The sequence below is a fragment of the Nuphar pumila genome, chromosome 6, assembly GCF_984573655.1.
Source record: "Nuphar pumila chromosome 6, dmNupPumi1.hap1.1, whole genome shotgun sequence".
Lineage (NCBI taxonomy): Eukaryota > Viridiplantae > Streptophyta > Magnoliopsida > Nymphaeales > Nymphaeaceae > Nuphar > Nuphar pumila.
In genome coordinates, this window is record NC_143254.1 from 95,846,824 (window position 1) to 95,866,360 (window position 19,537).

Genomic DNA, 19,537 nt, shown 5'->3' on the forward strand with positions numbered 1-19,537 from the left:
AAGCTCTCTCTATCCACAAGCCTAGGCCATGCGGGGCTTTATGCTGCGACCACAGGTAATTGGAGATATAAAGATGTATCAAAGAACATGAAACAACAGACATTATCTATATCTGCTCCACTCGTTCATCATTTTTAAAAAATCATTCTGGCCCTCTACTAACTCTGTCGGATCGGATTCCGCCCGCACGGAACCAGGATTCACCTAGTTAGGTAGCGGCACTTTCGGCCATCAGTCTTATATGTTCGATAAAGCAGATCTGTGGGTGGGCATTCAAACAAGTTTTTCAACTGAAAACCCTCTTCCTTGCTTGCCTTCTTTGATCTTTGTTTTGAGCTCTAAGAATACCAAACCTGAACCTTGCTGAGCTTGCTTGGCCACTTAAGGTTTGGCATAGGCTTCGTTCATTTGTTACCGAAAAAGGAAATTTAAATGTAGGTGCGGAACAAGTGATTGTGATGATTAGATGTGGGGGTTGGTATTTGTGAATTCAGGGCTGGTAAACCAGCTAAATGAGTGGTACAGATGGTATTCAAGCTGGGTTCGTTCTTGTGGTGAGCTGAGCTTGTTAAAAAAAGAAAAGGTCTCAAAACTGACTTGCTCAAGCTCAGAGTGGCTCATTTATAAAATAAATACATCGTTTCAAAATGGTAAGCAATGGGATTTGAAAACTTTTATTTAGAAAAAAGAATTTTAAAGGTTTTTTTTTTCTAACTTGGTCCAGAATAGACTCACAAGAAAGGTCCAACAAATAAGGATAAATCAGTAAAATTTAGAAAGATAAGGGCTTTAACCGGGATCCTCTTAATGGATAATTGGGTATGAACCGGAAAAAAGGAAGACTTCACATAAATACAGCGTCGCTGCATGGTGGGAATGCAGCGACCTTCTTGACAGCCACCCATCTTGTCATTTCTCAAGATGGGTATGGTGCTCATCTCGAGAAATGTTGAGATGGATGGTCGTCATCAGCGGTGCATCAGCATGCAGGTTGATATAAAAAAGGAGGGGGCGTGAGAACGAGAGCAAGGCTTTTATCAAGAATCGCGAGAGGCGGGAGGGCAAGAGACAGAGAAGAGAGAAGCAATGGGGTTAGCGTACGGCTCCTCCCTCGCCGCCCTTCCCTCCCTCCTCCGTCGCCGGACCGTTCGAGCGTCGTCGTCCTCCTCTTCCTCATCATCATTAGGTAAGGTTGGAAATTCCATTTCCAAATCTTCACTTTTTCTCAGACGCCAATGTTCAAATTGGTTGTGGTCCATCTAAATTCGATTTTTTTTGATGTGGGTGTTCTTTGAATTGATTTGTATTTAAAAGAAATATATGCGGTTTCTCATAGAGGAAAGCTGTTTTTCCTTTTTCTTTTTTGGTTTCTTTTTGTGGGTGGCATTGTAGACCATGCATCTTTCACCAAAGAAGTTGCTGCGTTTCGTCCGCCCGAACACCTCCACTGTTTGTTGAACATGCTTCAAGCAAGAGGTATGTATTTTCGTCGCCTCGTTCGGTAATTTTTTTTGGATGGTTTTGTATTTCGTGGGGCAGTAGGCTTTCATTTTGAAACTTGGGTAGGGGTGAAGGGGTTTATTTATTGTAGTTTTGTCTTCAGTATATCTGTTAAGGTTCTGAAACAGTTATCACTTAAGTTCTGTTGTTCAAGGCTATACGATCAAGTCCAATCATCAGTCATTTTCTTGGTTTTATACTGCTTAGTATATCATGCAAATCTTTATTTTTTACATCCTTGTGGTTACCACTCTCTTCTTTTGGCATTGGCTAAGGCGATATGCAGTTATCCTTTTTAGAGCATCAAGTTCTTTTTGATCGCCTCCTCGTCAGCCCTTAGTCTTCCTATGTCATCTTAAGTTATAATGAGAGGAAACTGCTACTTAGATGCAAAGTACTGTGCTTAAAGGAGTTATAAACCATACAAAGAAATAAACCTTGAATACTGCCATGAAAGTTCAAACTTGGAGCCTGAGTGAAAACCATGGCAGATTAAGTTTAAAGGGCCATGTACTCAAAGATGTGTCAACATCTAAAAAGAGTTAAAATGGCATATTCTTGGATAACTTTTTGAAAGACGCATATTCTTAGATAACAGTAAATGCATGACCTTCGACCTTTCCTTGATGGGTCTCCTCTTGAATTACAATAAGAAAAGATTGTGAAAATTTCATGGCTCTAGAGAGTTATAAATGTCATGCTCTTTGCGATCTGATGATTTAGTTGTTTTGACTCTGGTTTATGTCATATTTTTGTTTTTATTTCATTTTTGGGGTGTCATAGTTGCATCCTTTACCCCCCTATCACTTCTTATAGTATTGACTCCTTTGTAAACAGGTGATTTCATTGTTGCTTGTCTGCACAAAATGTTTCTTTTAACATTAAGGGTGTGTTTGAATCTCCTCCGGCATTTGTCCTGAACGAGCAGTCTGTGTCCCGCCAAAAACCACTTCACAGGATTGCTGTGTCCTGCACAGCTTGCGTTGTCCATGCATAATCAAACACAGGACACAGCCTGGGCAGGAACCGGTTGGTCCCCATCCAGGCGCATCCCATGTATCAAACACGCTCTAATAGTGCATTTGAGCACTTTGAATCTCATATCCACTGATGGGTTTGAGCGTGGGACCTATATTTCATTTGAGATAAAAGCATACACGGGCTCTCAAATCCCTTTAATCGAGGGATTTGAAATCCTCAGCATGCCTAAATCTAGACATCTCAGATGGAACAAGGATCTCTGAGATCCTTGGATCTCAAATCACTCATTGGTTCTGATATCCAAGCTAATCAAACACACCCCAAGACTACCATTTAGGGAGTTTATTTATACCGTCATATTAAACCTAGAAAGCTGATTTCTTTTATTTTCCTTTTCGTGCCATATGTTTCTCTGGATTGCAGGTGAGACAATCGTTGCTCCAAGTGATCGGAGAGGGTTGATTCCACTTGCAATACCTCTATCTAAAAACTCTTCAGGTTTTGGAAATTGGCTATAAAAACATTCCAGATCAATTTTTTCTCTGTTGAAGTCTACAATCATCATCTTCCTTTTATCGGTAACAGGTGCTTTGACTGCATTGCTGAGATGGCCTACAGCACCCGCAGGGTAGGTCCTACATAGCATGATCAGTTGTGAATGCTTGTAACTTAGACTTTGTTTCAATATGAGTGATAGTCCATCTTTTTGCTTCAATTGGCATATGCTGCTTACAGAATGGAGATGCCAGTAGTGGAAGTCCACAAATATGGGGTGTGGCTTTTAGCTAAAACTGTAAGTTGACTAACTTTAATTGAATACCGTCATTGTCCGTTTCTCGTTGAAAAGTTTTGGGTGTCATAAAAGCTCCCTCCCTCCTTGTTTATCAGATTTATTGGAAGAAATGCTGAATCTCTTGGTTTAACGTGCCTTCTTCATATTTCAGGTAGACCAGTATATCCATCGGATCCTTGTAGAGGAAGATGCTAGAAAAGACCATGAGAGCAATTCTGAACTTTTTGAAGCTTCAGCTGACGCTGCTATAAAACTCTATAAGAGGGGTGATTTTGCTGAGTCACAAATTGAAAATCTTGATGCATATTTGTTAAGGAAGGTCTGCATAAGACTTAGATTGCATTTGTTATAAGATGGACTTATGAGCTCAATTGTTAATGTCTTGCTTATAAAAATCCAGGTTGGTCTGTTTCCTGATGTTTTGGAGCGTAAAGCAGTTGGCCATTTGGAGAAAGGAGACCAAGTATGATCTTTTGTCTCTGGAAATTGGAATAGACGGGAAAACCTCAAGTTGCTACTTCTTGATTTTATTGTTGTGTTCTACTTGTCATTTTTAAAGGTTTCTGCACTGGTGACCGGGGAATTCTATTCAAAGAAGGAGCACTTTCCGGGATTTGCACGGCCTTTTGTGTTCTATGCAGAGGTTTTACTGAAGTCTGTAGAAGTATAATTTTGTTATATGGTGGCATTTAGTGTATGCTGTATGAGTATTTTGTTTTCCAAGTTTTGGCCTTGGAGCTTATTACGGTTGGTATTGTTTTAAGGGTTGGGCGTAGTCTAGAAGCTAAAGATGCAGCTAGAGTAGCTCTTAAGTCTCCTTGGTGGACATTGGGCTGCAGATATGAAGTATGGGATATTTTATTTTTCAGTTTTCCTTTTTCTCCTTTCACTAGATTCTAAAGGTACTTTTATTTATTTTCAGAAAGTTGCCAGCTTGGCACAATGGGAAGATGAACAGATCGAGTACTTAAAGGAGAGGGTGACAGAGGAAGGGAAGCATGAAGATCTGAAGAAAGGAAAGGCCCTTGAGCAGGTGCAGTTTGTGATATTGTACATTTCAATTCAATAAAACAACGTTAATGCTTGCATAACCTGGACATAGACCAAGAAAAAGACCCATAGGTTAATTATTTGCTTGCTTTGATACATCAAACCACTGATAGAAATAGTGAATACATGCAAACTTCTCATTTTTCCTGTTTGTGCCTGTAATCTTTGATGTATCCAGTCCACAGATTACACAAGAAATGGACCTGAGCTCTTGGTGGACATAAATTTTTCTGTGCGATTGATCTAGTCAAACTCTGGAAACTGTCTGGATGAGGCAGAGTCGACTGTGGAATTAGAGGATTTCTTCTATCCAGTTCTTGCAAAGTCTTGAGCATACCCTGCTCTTACATGTGTCACTTTTTCTTTATCATGCTTGTCAGCAAGTTATTGTCCTGAATAAAATTGACTGCATTTCCACTATGCCCTTTTCTCGTTGAGGGTAACATTTCCAAGTTTCCATGGCATGGATAGTTCTTTTGTGTGGATATCACTTATAATGAGTTATTTTCAGGTGGCACTGGACCAAGCAGCATTTCTATTGGATTTAGCCTCTGTTGATGGCACATGGCTTGAAAGTCAGGAGCAAATAGCACAATGCTATCAGGAGGCTGGACTACCTGAGATAGCAAAATTCATATTGCATCATGGCTAAATTTCTGTTGGAAGACTTTGAGCTGTGGTCGGGGCAAAGTCCATCCAACTAATTGCCTTGGAGGTATTATGTAAACGGTGCACCAGATGAACACTTCTTCGAAGGTCAACACTGGTTATAGAGAATTCTGGTATTTGGCCACATCTGGGGAAAACTACAGCAACATTTATGTTTTCCATAATGCGGTAGATCCTTAAATTTTTGTTATTTTTTCTTTTTTAGTTTTGTTTCTCAGATCTCCATGTTGCTTATCTGTAACAGATGTCCCGTGATATGTAATTATGGAAAGAATCCATAGTTACTAGAACTTTATATGCCTAAAGGATTGTTTAGGAAAAAGGAAACATTTTGGATCTTTGGTGCTTATTCGGCGCTTCTCATATTTCATTGACACCCCAGCTTTTATTAAGCAAAAGACAAAATCCACAGCATGCTTGCTATGAGAAGACAATCTGCCACTAGGATTGGTGGTTTGCCTGCAATCCCAAATCAGAATCTGAAATTGTCTGCATGGGTTGGCTAGTAGGCTAGTGCAGGCAACTCCTCTGATCAGAGGAACTTAAAACCCATGTTAGGGAGGACTTTTGTCTTTCACTGATTCCATTGGAACAGCTGTGCAGTGCAAAAGTATTCCTTGGACTTTTGCCTTTTGCTTGATGTTATTTATTTATTTATTTATTTATTTTTAAGATTGACCAGTAGGGGTTAGGCAGATCCCTACCATAATAAAAGAACAAGCGTTACAATCATAAATTCTGAAGCTGGAGGAGACCACTTGGCTAGACACCATCTATCCTAATTTAACTAGCTGTTTAGGAACATAATTACATTTCTTAGGAATTTAAAAACATTTAACTCTTTCAAACTGAATCAATCGATTTTCACAAACCTTATGTATCTTAGAAATGGTCATGAAGTATTTTTCTTTTTTCCATAATAGAACCGGGAGAATGAAGGCCCCTTCTTTTTACAACAGATATTCAACCACCTATATACCAGACGGTTTTGAACTTGCAATGTTCCATCAAATGGTGATGTACACAAACTGCTCCTATGAGAATGCCGAAGCCTCATTTGCCAAAAAATTGATATCAGGTGCAATGTGATTTTACACTTTTAAGTGTGCCGCTGCCCGAGCTCACCCAGCATCTACTGTTGGGCGCCACAGCTGACAGGCTGTACCCCAAGGAAACATGTGTGTCAGTCTTGTATTCAGCACAGACCACCGAATCTGATCCAATGTTCGAGTTAAACACTTATAAAGTGTTCTGCCCAACGATGGGGTGGCTGCCTCTAGGGATGGCAGTGGACCGGGGATAACCCCCCCCCGTCCTGTCTCGCTCCTTTTGGACTGGGGATGAAGGGCATGAAACGGTGATGGAGGCGGGGATGAAGGCTAAAATCTATCCCTGTGCGGGGATGGACTTACGCTTTCCCCCGCCCCACACCATCCCTGTCCCAATTCCATCCTTGCCCCCACCCTGTCCCCAATCCTTCAAAAGATGACTATAGACCGAGGGTAAAGAAAAAACAGAGTAAAGAAAAGAAAGGACAACAAAGATTACATGGTTCGGTCTTTGATAGACCTACATCCGAAGCTCTGTGTCTCTATTCAATATTCGATGATATACTACAGAGAGCAGGGGAATATAAATACAGGAAAAAACTGCAAAAAAAAAGAGAAGACTCCATGATTTTTGCAATAGTTCAGCGATAATCATGGAGCGACGGTTATGACGGAGGATTTAGTTTCTCTCTAAAAACCTTATCCTTGCCATTTTTATCTGTATCCCCCTTTCCATTTTTATCTGTATCGCCATCAAGCTTGCCTTTAATGATCGATGAACAAGCGTATTGACACCTATTATATGAACTTCAATCTTCCAAGATTAGTTGAAAGATTTTCCTCAAAAAAAAAGTGTGTCAATTCCATTGTCTCCCATGGCAAGAGGCCAAGCTTTGTAAGGGCCCTCAATGTAGAAGATGACCTCATAGACGAGTTTCCAGGTTCGGTCACTTGTAGATTTTTTTGAACCACATATAATGACATGTATGTTAGAAACTAATGCATAGGGAGACATAATCCACAATTCAGGCAACATTAGGTAATTTAATTGGTCATAAAATGCAGAACACATGGCTTTCACCCTCACCAAGTGATGAGAGAATTTGAATATAAAGTTCCTGAGAATTTCCTGGGCCTGACTTTAATATAACCTGGAATTAGGCCAAATAAAAACCAAAGAATGTAGGAATGACAATGAGAAATCATCTAAACATAAACACTAAAAATGTTATGTGAGGACCGGATCAGAAGCTGCAGAAAACAAAACATAGACAAACCTGAAATTGAGTGTGATGTTGAAGCCTATTTGCATTATCCACATAACGGTTATCATTCAGTCGTATACTAGGTTCTACATAGCCAACATAGCTCTATTAGCATCGGTTTTGAGTAGACCACGAGGCAGTTCTGCAGACAGGTTCAGAAGGTCAATTCAATGACAATAGTACTAAACTTCACAGTAAGGCTTAGGTTAAGAAGTTTAGAAATCCATTTATGCATCAGCAATATACACAAAGAAGAAATAACAGTGTTATTAAGGCAGACTGGATGCTTAGCAAATAACCAAAATAAGTTTCATCTTTCTGACTATTTATTGTATACAATGGTCACTGAACTCCCTCACAATTTGAAGATATGCGCAACAACTTGAGAATATTAGAACAAAAACAATGTTTACCACATAGCATGGAAAAGTTCCACCCTATGCAACCCAAATCACAATGTTATTCATATTCCAAAACAACTCATCATGGTCAGCATGCAACCTATCATGGCCACCCTCCATCCCTCCTGTGCAGAATGCTTAAATGTGTTTGTTATACACCATCATTATGTAGATTATATGTGATTTAACAATAAAATCAACAAAATTTATGCTCTTATTCACCATCTCAATGATACTTTTTTGGTGGTTCTGATGTTTGAATTAGTGTTTGCATATCCAATTTACCAAGGCCTGAAAACAAATTAAAAAAACAAACCTAGATTAAACATAAATTTCATATACATTCAAGTTGTAGATTCAAGCCTGACACATAATTAGAGGCATAACATGCAAAATTGACCGTGTTACCAAACTATACCATAACACACAACTGTAGTGGGATCTTCCATATGAAATAAAAAAAAATGACCAAATAAACACAGATAAACCACAAAACATGAAATGCTTCTCAACCAATATACTGTTCTTTTATGGGACTCACATAAGAATATAAATCATCATCATATTGATAACACAAAAGATAAAGACCATCATGTTATTGCAATAGGAAAATGAAACAAATAGTCTCTAACAATCCCCTGTTCCCTAAATGTACCTTCTAGAGAGAATGAAGGGATCAAACCAGCAACGCAAACCTCTACTCATGAGATGAACCTCACACAGGTCGGCCATCAGTCCTATATCACTAAAAAACTCTTCATCAATGCAAAATATGGGCCCACCATTTGGGCGAAACAATTTGGATGGGTCGAAACAGGTCTAAACTCATCAACTGACCACATTTCCTCACCTTAACACCCTCTGAGTAGCATCCAAGGCGATCCTCTCATCTTCCCATGACATCGCTTCTTTCTTCTTCTTCTTCCCTGAAAACCCTAGAAACATGAAACTTTTTTAACCAGAGTGAAGAGAGAGAATGAACCTCGCGAGATTGTAGATGGGGAAGGGAAAGAGGCGGAGGCAATGGTGGTTACGATGATAGCACCCGGCTCGGTCCCACTGCAGACAAGGGGAAGGGGAGGAGGCGTCATGACGAAGATTAGGGCTTTTACGGGGGAAGGGGGAGGGAGAATTTTGTGGTTTAAATAAAAAAGTAGCGACAAGATTAGCGATGAATTTTTTCTATCGCAAAATCCGTCGCTAATTCGTGACGAAAAAATTTCATCACGAATTCGTCGGTAATTCGCGACGAAAAAATTTCATCACGAATTTGCGACAGAAAAGTTCCGTCGCTAATTCCAATTTTGACGACAGCTAGTTTTCTCAAGCTAATCCATCACAAATTTGTGACAAAAATAATTCGTCGCAACTTTTCGTCACTAATTAACGTTTTTCTTGTAGTGCAAGTCAAATGTTTAACATGTGTGTTGTAGGTTTAAATCCAATATGAAAATATATATATTCAGTGAAAAAAAAAACTAAATATTTGCAAATTGATGCTGGAGAAGAGTTCCAAGTCCTTGATTCCTTTCTTAAAGAATGTAGAATTGGCCATAGAGTGACATGCCCAGACTCTTATAAACAAAATGATGTTGTTGAATGCAAGCATCGTCGTATCATGGACATTGGGCTTTGTCTCATGAGTCAGGCTAAAGTTTAGAATAAATACTTAACTTATGTGTTTAGTACTATTGTCTACCTAATCATCTGTCGTCCTACACTGGTTATTCACTAAAAGTCTCCTTAAATTTGGTGATTCATGCTACGTCCTCTAATGTGATGATCATCTCAATATATCCGAATTGAAATGTGTTGGTTTTTACCTTCCAAAACTACACAATGTCCTTTAAGAGGGGGTGACTGATATTCTACGTGTGATCTCTAAGATTTTTAAAAAATGCATACGATCAAGGTTGTTCTTCGTATCCTCCGATAGAGATATGAACCATTAATGTGCTTGAAACTAGTAGAACCGATGCATGTGGCATGCATGTTGGATCACTCTGCTTGCCTTGTGGCTCATATAATATATATATATATATATATATATATATATATATATATATGATAATTTAATAAAGGATTGAAACATCTTAGAAATATGTATATACAAAATAACAATTGACTAAAGTATCTATCAACAAGCACAAACCATTTTTTTCGCTTTAATCTCTTCCTCGAAGCTTGCACTTTCTTCTTTGCATTCTCTCCTTACTGAGGGCCTCCTCCCCTTGTTGAGGTATCTTTTCTACCCTTCTATCATACACATTCTCCATGGCCGCTTCTCCAGTTTCATTTATCCGATCATTGAGGTTAGCAATTACCTTAGAGTGAGTGCATTGGTCACATTTCTTGTTCGTTGAGTCCTCCTCCTCCTTAGATGCATTCGGGATGAGAGACATGATCGTGACAACAAACTCTTCATCCTTTTTGGCACATTTGCTTCAATTTTATACTAGGAAGGAGTTGTTAATTGTAACTTGACCAACATTTTAGGTGTTTTTTGTTGCTCCTTTGTGGGTGAGTAATAACTAAGCCTGCATAATTTATGGTAAATGTCAGACAACCAATATTTTGGCCACAGAACATGCTCCCTCTTTATCCACATACACTACAAGAAAAACGTTAATTAGTGACGAAAATAATCCATCGCCAATTAGCGATAGAAATTTGCGACAGAAATAATATATCGCCAATTTACGATGGATTAGCTAGAGAAAACTAGCCGTCCCTAAAATTAGAATTAGTTGCGAAATTAGGGATGAAAAATTTTTGTCTCAAAATCCGTCGCTAATTAGCGACAAAAACATTTCATCTCAAACTCTATCGCAAATTCGTAACGGATGAGCGACAAAATTTTTTCGTCACTATGTTGTCACTAATTTGCGATAGAGTTTAAGATGAAATGTTTCTGTTGTTAATATGTCACTAATTTCCCCCATAAAACCCTAATGCAAGCCCCTTTCTTTCCCTTTCTGTTTCATCCCTTGCACACAACCACCACCTGTCGCCTATCGCCCACCGCCTAAGTTCTATCCTTCACCTCCTCCTTCTTCCATCAATCAATCTCTCTCGTTGCTGTGTGCCACCGTTGAGAGCCCCGTCTGTGGTGCTACCTCCTCCCTCTTCGCTTTTACCGATCGACCGGAGCATCCTCCTTCCTTCCCCGTTTGCTGATCAGCCAGAGCCGCGGTGCCACCATGACCACCACCATCTGCATGCCGAAGATCTCCTCCCTCTCCTTCTCCACCCCTCTTTGATTGGACCCCCAAACCCTCTCCCTCACTCGACTCTCATAGTTAAACCCTCACTCACCTCGCCTGTCGCTTTCACCTGACGTCAGTGCTCCCCCTCTCGCCAACCCTTTTCTAGATAACCTCTCACTCCATCTCTCTTTCTCCTGTGTCTTCTTCTTCTACTTCTCTTTTTTTTTTGTTGACCGGCAAGGGCCTGCCGTTCTTCTTTTTTGGCAAACCATGGCCGTCTGACAGGGGCTTTAGCCCCTGCCAGTTTTTTTGACAGGTCGGCAAGGGAGACACCCCCTTCGATGATAACTCCTTCGATGAAGGAAACACACACAAGAGGTGAATCAAGGGCGAGAGAGAGGGGTGTCCTACTCTTCTTCATGATTCTTCAATGTTTTTTAAAAGACAACAAGCAAAAGGAGATATTGAAAACCCTCCTTTCACAATTGGGTTTTTTTATTGGCAAGGGAGGGGAGGAGACATTGTTGAGGAAGAGCCATTTCCTCCTTGGGGTTTCATGTTGCCTCCTAAGGAGCCCCAATGGTGGGTCTTTGGTTCTAATGGGTCAAATAGGAATCCAGTTAAATCCAAACCCTGAATAGTCATTCCTATTTTTGGGTCATCAATGGTGGATTAAGCATTGTTTAGGACAAGGTTCATTGCAGACTACTTGCGTTTATGCTAGAAATTGCATTCTTTTCTTTTATTGTGAAGCCTTGATTATCTTTAGCATCAAAATTTTGAAAATTTTGGAATGACCAACCTCTCTTCCTCTACCACCACGATTGTGTCCTCTTAGAGAGAAGAAGGCAATGACCGACATATTTGATTGTTGAGGTGACTTCAGATTTAACATTTGAAGTCAGTTTTCTTGATTTAGCAAAAGATCATAAATCTCAAAAAAAATTAGAAGCTTTTCAAGAGAGTAGTAGTAATAATAATAATAATAATAATAATAATAATAATAATAATAATAATAATAAAAATTTCACACTCATTGGGTAATCCATTTAAGGTAAATTAAACAAGATTTGCATATGAGACTCATTGACAACACATAAGGAATCTGCAAGAAATTTTACATGATTCAAATATTTCATCATGTTCTTTTATATGCACCAATTTCGCAGACAATCTTTGTCATTGCAGGTGCATAGCAGAGCAAAATACGCGATGCTTGATGCTAAGTATCACATGCGGCTTAAAATGCCATGCAAAAAAGAAACAAGAAAAATGCAAGTGCAAAAGCATGCAAATCGGGTAAATACCCATGGTGAGTAAGTGATGCAAACGTATCACATGTTATTTACTTTCTTAGATGCAACACTTTTATTCTCACACACTCACTTAGTTGTGGATATCTAGGACTATTTTTCTGGAGTTTGGAGATCATGCTTAGCATGATTTGAATGTATGAGAATAAAAGTGCTCTTATTTTTGTAGTTCAAATTTCATGCTAGTCATGGTAGTAGTTAGTGAGATATTGAAGTGTGTTTATTGCAGGTACATGTTTGACATTATTGTGATATAAATGATTGAATATATTGCAATATTTGACATGACTCTCCATGCTTGCATGAAGTTATTTTCGATTTGATTATGCATTCCATGTAAAATTATATCATGAAAACATGCTTAAATTGAATGTATCATGTTTGTGAATATGATTTTATCTTTCTAAATATCCTTGTGATGTATGTAAATATGATGTGATGGTGTTACACACAAAAATATTGAATTATCAATGCATGCATAATAGTTTATGAAATCGCATTTTATGTTAAACATGTTTGTGGTAGAGAGATTTTTTTTTACGTATTAACTAAAATAAAAAAATTGCTCTCCAACAATCACCAAACAAGAATCATTAGATAAATTAGATATTTTCTTTATCATAACATTATTATGATTCACTTTTAACTGGTGAAGATAATATTCATAACATTATAGGACGAAATAGTTGCAAACTGTGAATGAATGTATTATAAAATAGTTGATAATGTGGTGTCACTTGAATATATTGATGGTGTTGACAGTTTTATTGAATTTACAATGGCAAGTGTCGGTACAGTGGATACCACCAGTCGGATTAGGTGCCTCTGCAGGATGTGTAAGAACAATCGATTTATAGAACCTCATGGCGTTAAACATCACCTATACAAGAAGGGTTTTGTGAGTGGTTATCAGAATTGGATACTTCATGGTGAAGAATTTTGAAATAATTTTGATGCACGGGTGAATGTGGTGCACGATAATTCATATATGGATTTGATATTTGATGTCGCAGGACCAGAACTAGGTTCTAGTGATGTACCAACTAGGGTAGAGGAAGAAGCAACAAATGATGCAGCTAGTAAATTTTATGACTTACTTAGAGATGTTGATGAGCCATTGTGGAATGGTTGCGAGAGTCACACTACCTTGTCTGCAGTTCTTCAACTACTGAATTTGAAGTAAGAGTATAATTTGAGTCAATCATGTTTTGACCGTTTGTGCTCTATTGTGAAGAGTATGTTGCCCAAAGATGAGAAATTATTATAAAATTTCTACCGTGCAAAGGTTATGGTCAACACTCTAGGTATGGGGTATCAAAAAACAGATGCTTGTCCAAATCACTGTATATTATATTTTAAAGATCAAGAAAATAGCAGATCATGTTCGTCATGTGGGCATCCTCGGTTCAAGTCAAAGACAAAGAGCAATGCTAGCACTAGGTCAAAAAAAGTGGCATACAAGTCACTCCACTACTTCCCTCTCACCCCTAGATTGCAATGATTGTATATGTCTTTGAGGACAGCAAAACACATGAGATGACATGCAATAAAGTTTGACATGATGAAGACAAGATCACACATCTTATTAAAGCGAAAGCTTGGGAGCACTTTGATCGTACTCATCAGACCTTCGCAATAAAAGTAAGAAATGTTAGGCTCGGTTTATGTACAGATGAATTTAATCTATTTGGAGGTAGATCAACCCATACTCGTGTTGGCCGGTATTTGTCACCCCATACAACCTTCCTCCAAGCTTGTGTATGAAGCATCAAAATCTTTTTTTGTCTCTATTGATCCCTGGTTCGACGTCTCCAGGCCAAAATCTTGATGTATATTTAAGGCCATTGATTGATGAACTGAAAATACTATGGGATGATAGTGTTCTCACGTACGATAAAAAAAAACAAAATTTAAACATGAAGATTGTTGTTTTATAGACAATTAGTAACTTTCCTGCATATGGTATGTTATCTGGTTTAGGCACACATGGGAGATTGACATGTTCGTACTGCATGAAGAATACAAAATCTTTAATTTGACGCATAGAAGGAAGCCGTATTGGTTTGATTGTGATCGTCGATTTCCACCCAGCGACCATTTGTTTCAACGATAAAGGAATGTGTTTTGAGCAGGCACAACTGAAATAGAAGGTCCACCTACACGGTTGTTTGGCACAAAGATTTTAAGATGATTGCAATACTTTTCATATGGAATGACAAATGCCCATAGTGCGACACCTTTTATTGGTTTTTGGAAGGATCATAATTAGACAAAAAAATATATATTTTGAGAACTACTATATTGGCCAACCTTATTGATACACCATAATTTGGATGTGATGCATGTGGAGAAAAATGTGTTTGATAATGTGTTCAATACAGTAATGAATGTCAAAGGAAAAATAAAAGATAATCCGAAAGCCCGTATGGATTTAAAAGTAATATATAAAAGACCAGAATTGGAACTCGAATAGTATAATGGCAAAGTACTGAAACCAAAGGTAAGGTACGTGCTTGGACCAAATCAAGTAAAACAGGTATGTCAGTGGTTGATATAGTTAAGTTTTTTAGATGGATACGTCTCTAACATTGCTCGGGCTGTGAAGATAGATGAGAGACAATTATATGGATTAAAGAGCCATGATTGTCATGTTATTATACAATAGTTGATTCCCCTAGCATTCCATGATATGTTAGACAAACCTATACGAGGGGTATTATCCGAGTTGAGTCAATTTTTTAGAACATTATGTGCATCAAAAGTTGTAGTAACTGAAGTAAAAAAATTTGAGGATTCTGTCATCACTACTATTTGTCAGCTAAAGAAGATATTTCTGTCAGCATTTTTTGACATTATGGAACATGTGATCATACACTTGCTATATGAACTTAGGGTTGGTGGTTCTGTGCAATATCGGTGGATGTACCCATTTGAAAGATATATTTTTATTTATATTTTTTTTCTCTAATGCTATTAAGAATTTATTATATTACGAGATGCATATTTTTGACAGATGCATGTTTGACCTCAAAAAAAAGGTTTGGAATAAAGCAAGAGTAAAGGGTTCAATTTATGAGGCATACACTTTAGAAGAGATTTTAAAATTTTCATTTATGTACTTTGAGCCTCAAATTCCAACACGTTATACTTGTCTACTTTGTAATGATGATGGAAAACAACTTATTGTGGCTGACAAACTATCGATATTTAAACTACTTAAGAATGCCTTTGGCAGTTGCCGATCAAGACTCTCGGAAGATCGAGAGCAAGACGCAACACAAATCTATATCCTTTTTAATTGCTTAGAGATCGACCCCTACATCGAGTAATTATACATAATATGTTACACTAAGTTCTCTACGTACATGGTTCAATAATATAATTATTTGTTAAGTGCACACGATTTTATCTGGAGTTGTGAAGAGAACTTCTATATCTCACTGATTCAGAAGTACAGAAAGAATGTGAAAATAAGTTTGGGGCATGATTGAAAGAGTTGGTAAGGACGATGACATATATTCTTTCTGTGTAAACAACAATATGTTACTTAATTAGTTGTGTTTACAGTCATTGTTTATGCTTGTAGGTCTGCCATGGTGATGTTAATGACCAAAGAATATGTGATTTATAAAATGGTCCCACCAAAGTTATGCAATGTTACAACAAATACATCGTAAATAGTTATCGACTCCATACAAAAGACTACGGTGTAAACAAGTCAATGATGAATAGTAGCATGTGTGTTAAGGGTAGCAGTTATGGTAAAAATAAACTTGACTACTATGGTGTTATTAAAGAAATAATGGAGTTGACTTACTTAGGCATAAATAACATGATAACTTTATTCAAGTGTCATTGGTTTGATTCCACAACAACAAGAGTTGACAAAGCCTGAGGAATTATGGAGGTGCATCATAATTGAAGGTTTGAAATATATGAAACATTCATATTAGCATCGTAAGCTCAACAAGTTTACTATACTTTATATCCAAATACAAGGAAGTCAGATAGAAATGAATGGTGGGTAGTTTGCAAGGTGACGTCTAAACTATACCCCGAGTATGATCAATTACAGGAAGATAAGATTGTTGAAGAGGGTGATTACTATCAATCAGGTGATATATATGACTTCTCTTATGGTTATGATGTCATACATGGTCTGCATGTCACATCTTCATTGTCTGATAGTACACGTATGAAAGAATGTGATCCAAATGATATACCAAGTGGATGGTCGCCCAATGAAGAAGATGATGAAGAGGACAAAAAGGAGGAAAAAGAAGAATATGAAAGTTAAACAAGTAATGAGGAAGCATACTCAAACTAGTGAAATACATATTGTAATATATACCACATCACTTTCTCATATGCACCATCTATTTTAACATTATATCTTGCATATCATATTACATTCTATGCATACTTAGCATGTACATGCACAATTCATGCATAGTTATAAAACTAATTTATGTAAGACTTTTAAATCTTTATATTTCAAGCATATGCCATATCTATGCTAATAATATTTTTATTTGTTAAAATATGGTTCATGGAGGTCACAGTGGTCGAGCAGCTAGTGGTCGAAGACCAAATGGAGGCTGTGGGACAACATTAGGTAGATGTCTTTGTGTTATATTTAAATATAGGCATTTATTATATTTTTGCTTATATGTTGATATAAAAATTATTACTTATTAATTATCTTTATAAGATCTCAGTTCAGTGATAGCCAGTCTCAGCCTTCGTCTTTACGTAATACTTTGATAGATATATCATTTAAATAATTATATACTTCATTAGTTTAGATGTGCATTATGTGAATTTCTAACTTATTGTTCTGTAGTTGATGTTTCGTCTGCACATGACCCACCTATATCAGCTACTCATACACATCATGAGACAACACCGGATGCTGGATCTTCTCAGTCTGACCCACGACAACTCATTGAAATAGTGTATATCGATAGTCGACCGTAAGTATTTCATTATCACTTATCCAATACTTATTTTATAAATAATGTATATTGATAGTCGATTGTTAATGTGTATCAATTCATATGTAGCGCGAGGTTTGAGCCACAAGAAGTAATTCAAAAAATTAGAAAGTCATTAGTTCAGCATCTTTCAGGATCGGTCGCTCAATGGAAAGAGTACCCAAAGGAGGTATTGGACAAATTATGGTCCTTATTCATGGTATATAATCATTTATCATAACTAATGTGTTTCATATTTAATTTTTTGTTATAGTCATGTGTACTAACTTTTTAAAATTATTTGTTGACTTCGAATCGCTTCGCGACTGCAAAGGAGGAGCATGATGCAAGGCTAGTGTGGCAGAATGTAGCTACTAGTCGATTTGCTGACATGCTTCACAATATAAAGACTGCAGTAATAAAAGCAACTGGTGGGATAGATGATCCACTGCAGTGGAAGGGCTATGACCCTTCTACTATCAAGTCAGATTATTGAGATGCAATGTGCGATTAGTGGGCGAGCCATAAATTTTGAAACCACTCAGCAAAGGCTGCACAAAACCGAGCAAAGATGCCCAATGCTTATCTATACACAGGTGGTTCTAGGACTTTTGGGAGCCACCAGAAGAAAATGATAACTGATCAATGTATATCTATATATATATATATTATCAAATTTATAAGTATTTATATATACTTTCTAATTAAATTTTTTTATCATTTAATCTTGCAGAAAGCTGAAAAAGGAGGCATTGTGCCTTACGAGGATGTGTTTGTTGAAACACATAAACATAAGAGCACGGAAAAGTTTATATCAGAAAAGGTGAGAGCGACAACGATATGTATTTTTTGTATTAATAAACATTGGAATATACAAGTTACTGTGAATTACATTATCATAAATATTAGAATTCTTAATTATTAATTTATACTATAATCATTACTTTGTAAGAGTCACACAAGCAACAGATGGTAGAGCGATATAGCGATGACTCCACTCAGCATCCGACTTTTGATCCTGCAGCATGGGTGACTGCAACCAGTGAACCCAAAAGAGGTCGTGTGTTTGAGTTTGAGATTTATATGAACACCAAACTAGTCGTTGCCTCATGCAGTTAGGGCTCTCAAAGTTCTCCCGCCAGCATCAACTCCCAGCGTCTGATTGACCTTGCTATTTCTTGGGATGTTGTCCACTAGCTTTTTTAGGACACAATGCGTGACTTTTTATATGAAGTCATTTCTAACATTATCCATACTGAGTTGTGCAACTTTTTTGGGACAGGGGAACTTCGTCTGCATTCAACATGAGCTCTGGTGCCCATCAGATATAAAGTTTCATGTCATTAGTTTTATGTCGTTAGATTTCAATCTAGTATATGCATGATTGAATACATATATGCATGATTGAATATATATATGCATGATTAAATCACTATAAAATTTTATTGACAGCATTAGAACACATGTATGCATGATTGAATCACTATAAAAAAATTTTAACAGCCTTAGAACACATATATGCACAATTGAATCACTATGATTTTTTTTGACAACCTTAGAACACATATATAAATGATTGAATTAGTATGATTTTTTTTTACAACCTTAGAACACATATATGCATGATTGAATCACTATTAAATTTTTTGATTGCCTTATAACACATATATGCATGATTGAATCACTATGAAAGTTTTTTGACAACTTTAGAACACATATAAGCATGATTTCAACACTATAATTTTTTTTGACAACTTTAGAACACACACACACACACACACACATATATATATATATATGATTGAATCACTACAATTTTCTTTTTGACAAAATTAGAACATACATATGCATGATTGAATCACTATGATTTTTTTTTTACAACCTTACAACACATATATGCATGATTGAATCACTATGAACTTTTATTGACAGCCTTAGAACACATATACGCATGATTGAATCACTATGAATTTTTTTTTACAACCTTAGAACACATATATGCATGATTGAATCACTACAAATTTTTTTGACACCTTTTAAACACATATATGCATGATTGAATCACTATAAAATTTTTATGACACCCTTAGAACACATATATGCATGATTGAATCACTATTGTTTTTTTTGACAACCTTAAAACATATATATGCATGATTGAATCACTATGTAATTTTTTTGACAACCTTATAACATATATATGCATGATCTAATCACTATGAACTTTTATTGATAGCCTTAGAACACATATATGCATGATTAAATCACTATAAAATTTATTTGACAACCTTAAAAAACATATATGCATGCTTGAATCACTATGACATTTTTTTGACA

At 37.0% G+C, this 19,537-nt stretch overlaps 1 protein-coding gene across 2 annotated transcripts; it reads left to right on the top strand.

Moving 5' to 3' along the window:
• Nucleotides 1-936: 936 nt before the first annotated feature.
• LOC149835277 (cyclin delta-3) lies at nt 937-5,329 on the top strand. Of its 2 annotated transcripts, none has more exons than XM_090010481.1 (11): nt 937-1,186; nt 1,393-1,476; nt 2,905-2,979; nt 3,067-3,109; nt 3,217-3,274; nt 3,426-3,593; nt 3,675-3,737; nt 3,834-3,928; nt 4,039-4,120; nt 4,197-4,307; nt 4,836-5,329. In XM_090010481.1, the coding sequence occupies exons 1-11, from the start codon at nt 1,087-1,089 to the stop codon at nt 4,974-4,976; spliced, it is 1,020 nt and encodes a 339-aa protein (XP_089866607.1). In that variant the 5' UTR covers nt 937-1,086; the 3' UTR covers nt 4,977-5,329. The 2 variants fall into 2 exon arrangements, with proteins under 2 accessions (XP_089866607.1, XP_089866608.1); XM_090010482.1 differs by lacking the exon at nt 4,836-5,329 and adding an exon at nt 4,503-4,714.
• The last annotated feature ends 14,208 nt before the right edge of the window (nt 5,330-19,537 follow it).

What these genes read in the sequence shown, in the direction of transcription:
- LOC149835277 (XM_090010481.1), top strand. Translation starts at nt 1,087, where the DNA reads ATGGGGTTAGCGTACGGCTCCTCCCTCGCCGCCCTTCCCTCCCTCCTC. An exon ending in TATGCAGAGGTTTTACTGAA is followed by an intron (nt 3,929 to 4,038) that starts GTCTGTAGAAGT and finishes TATTGTTTTAAG; the next exon opens with GGTTGGGCGTAGTCTAGAAG. An exon ending in AAGGAAAGGCCCTTGAGCAG is followed by an intron (nt 4,308 to 4,835) that starts GTGCAGTTTGTG and finishes AGTTATTTTCAG; the next exon opens with GTGGCACTGGACCAAGCAGC.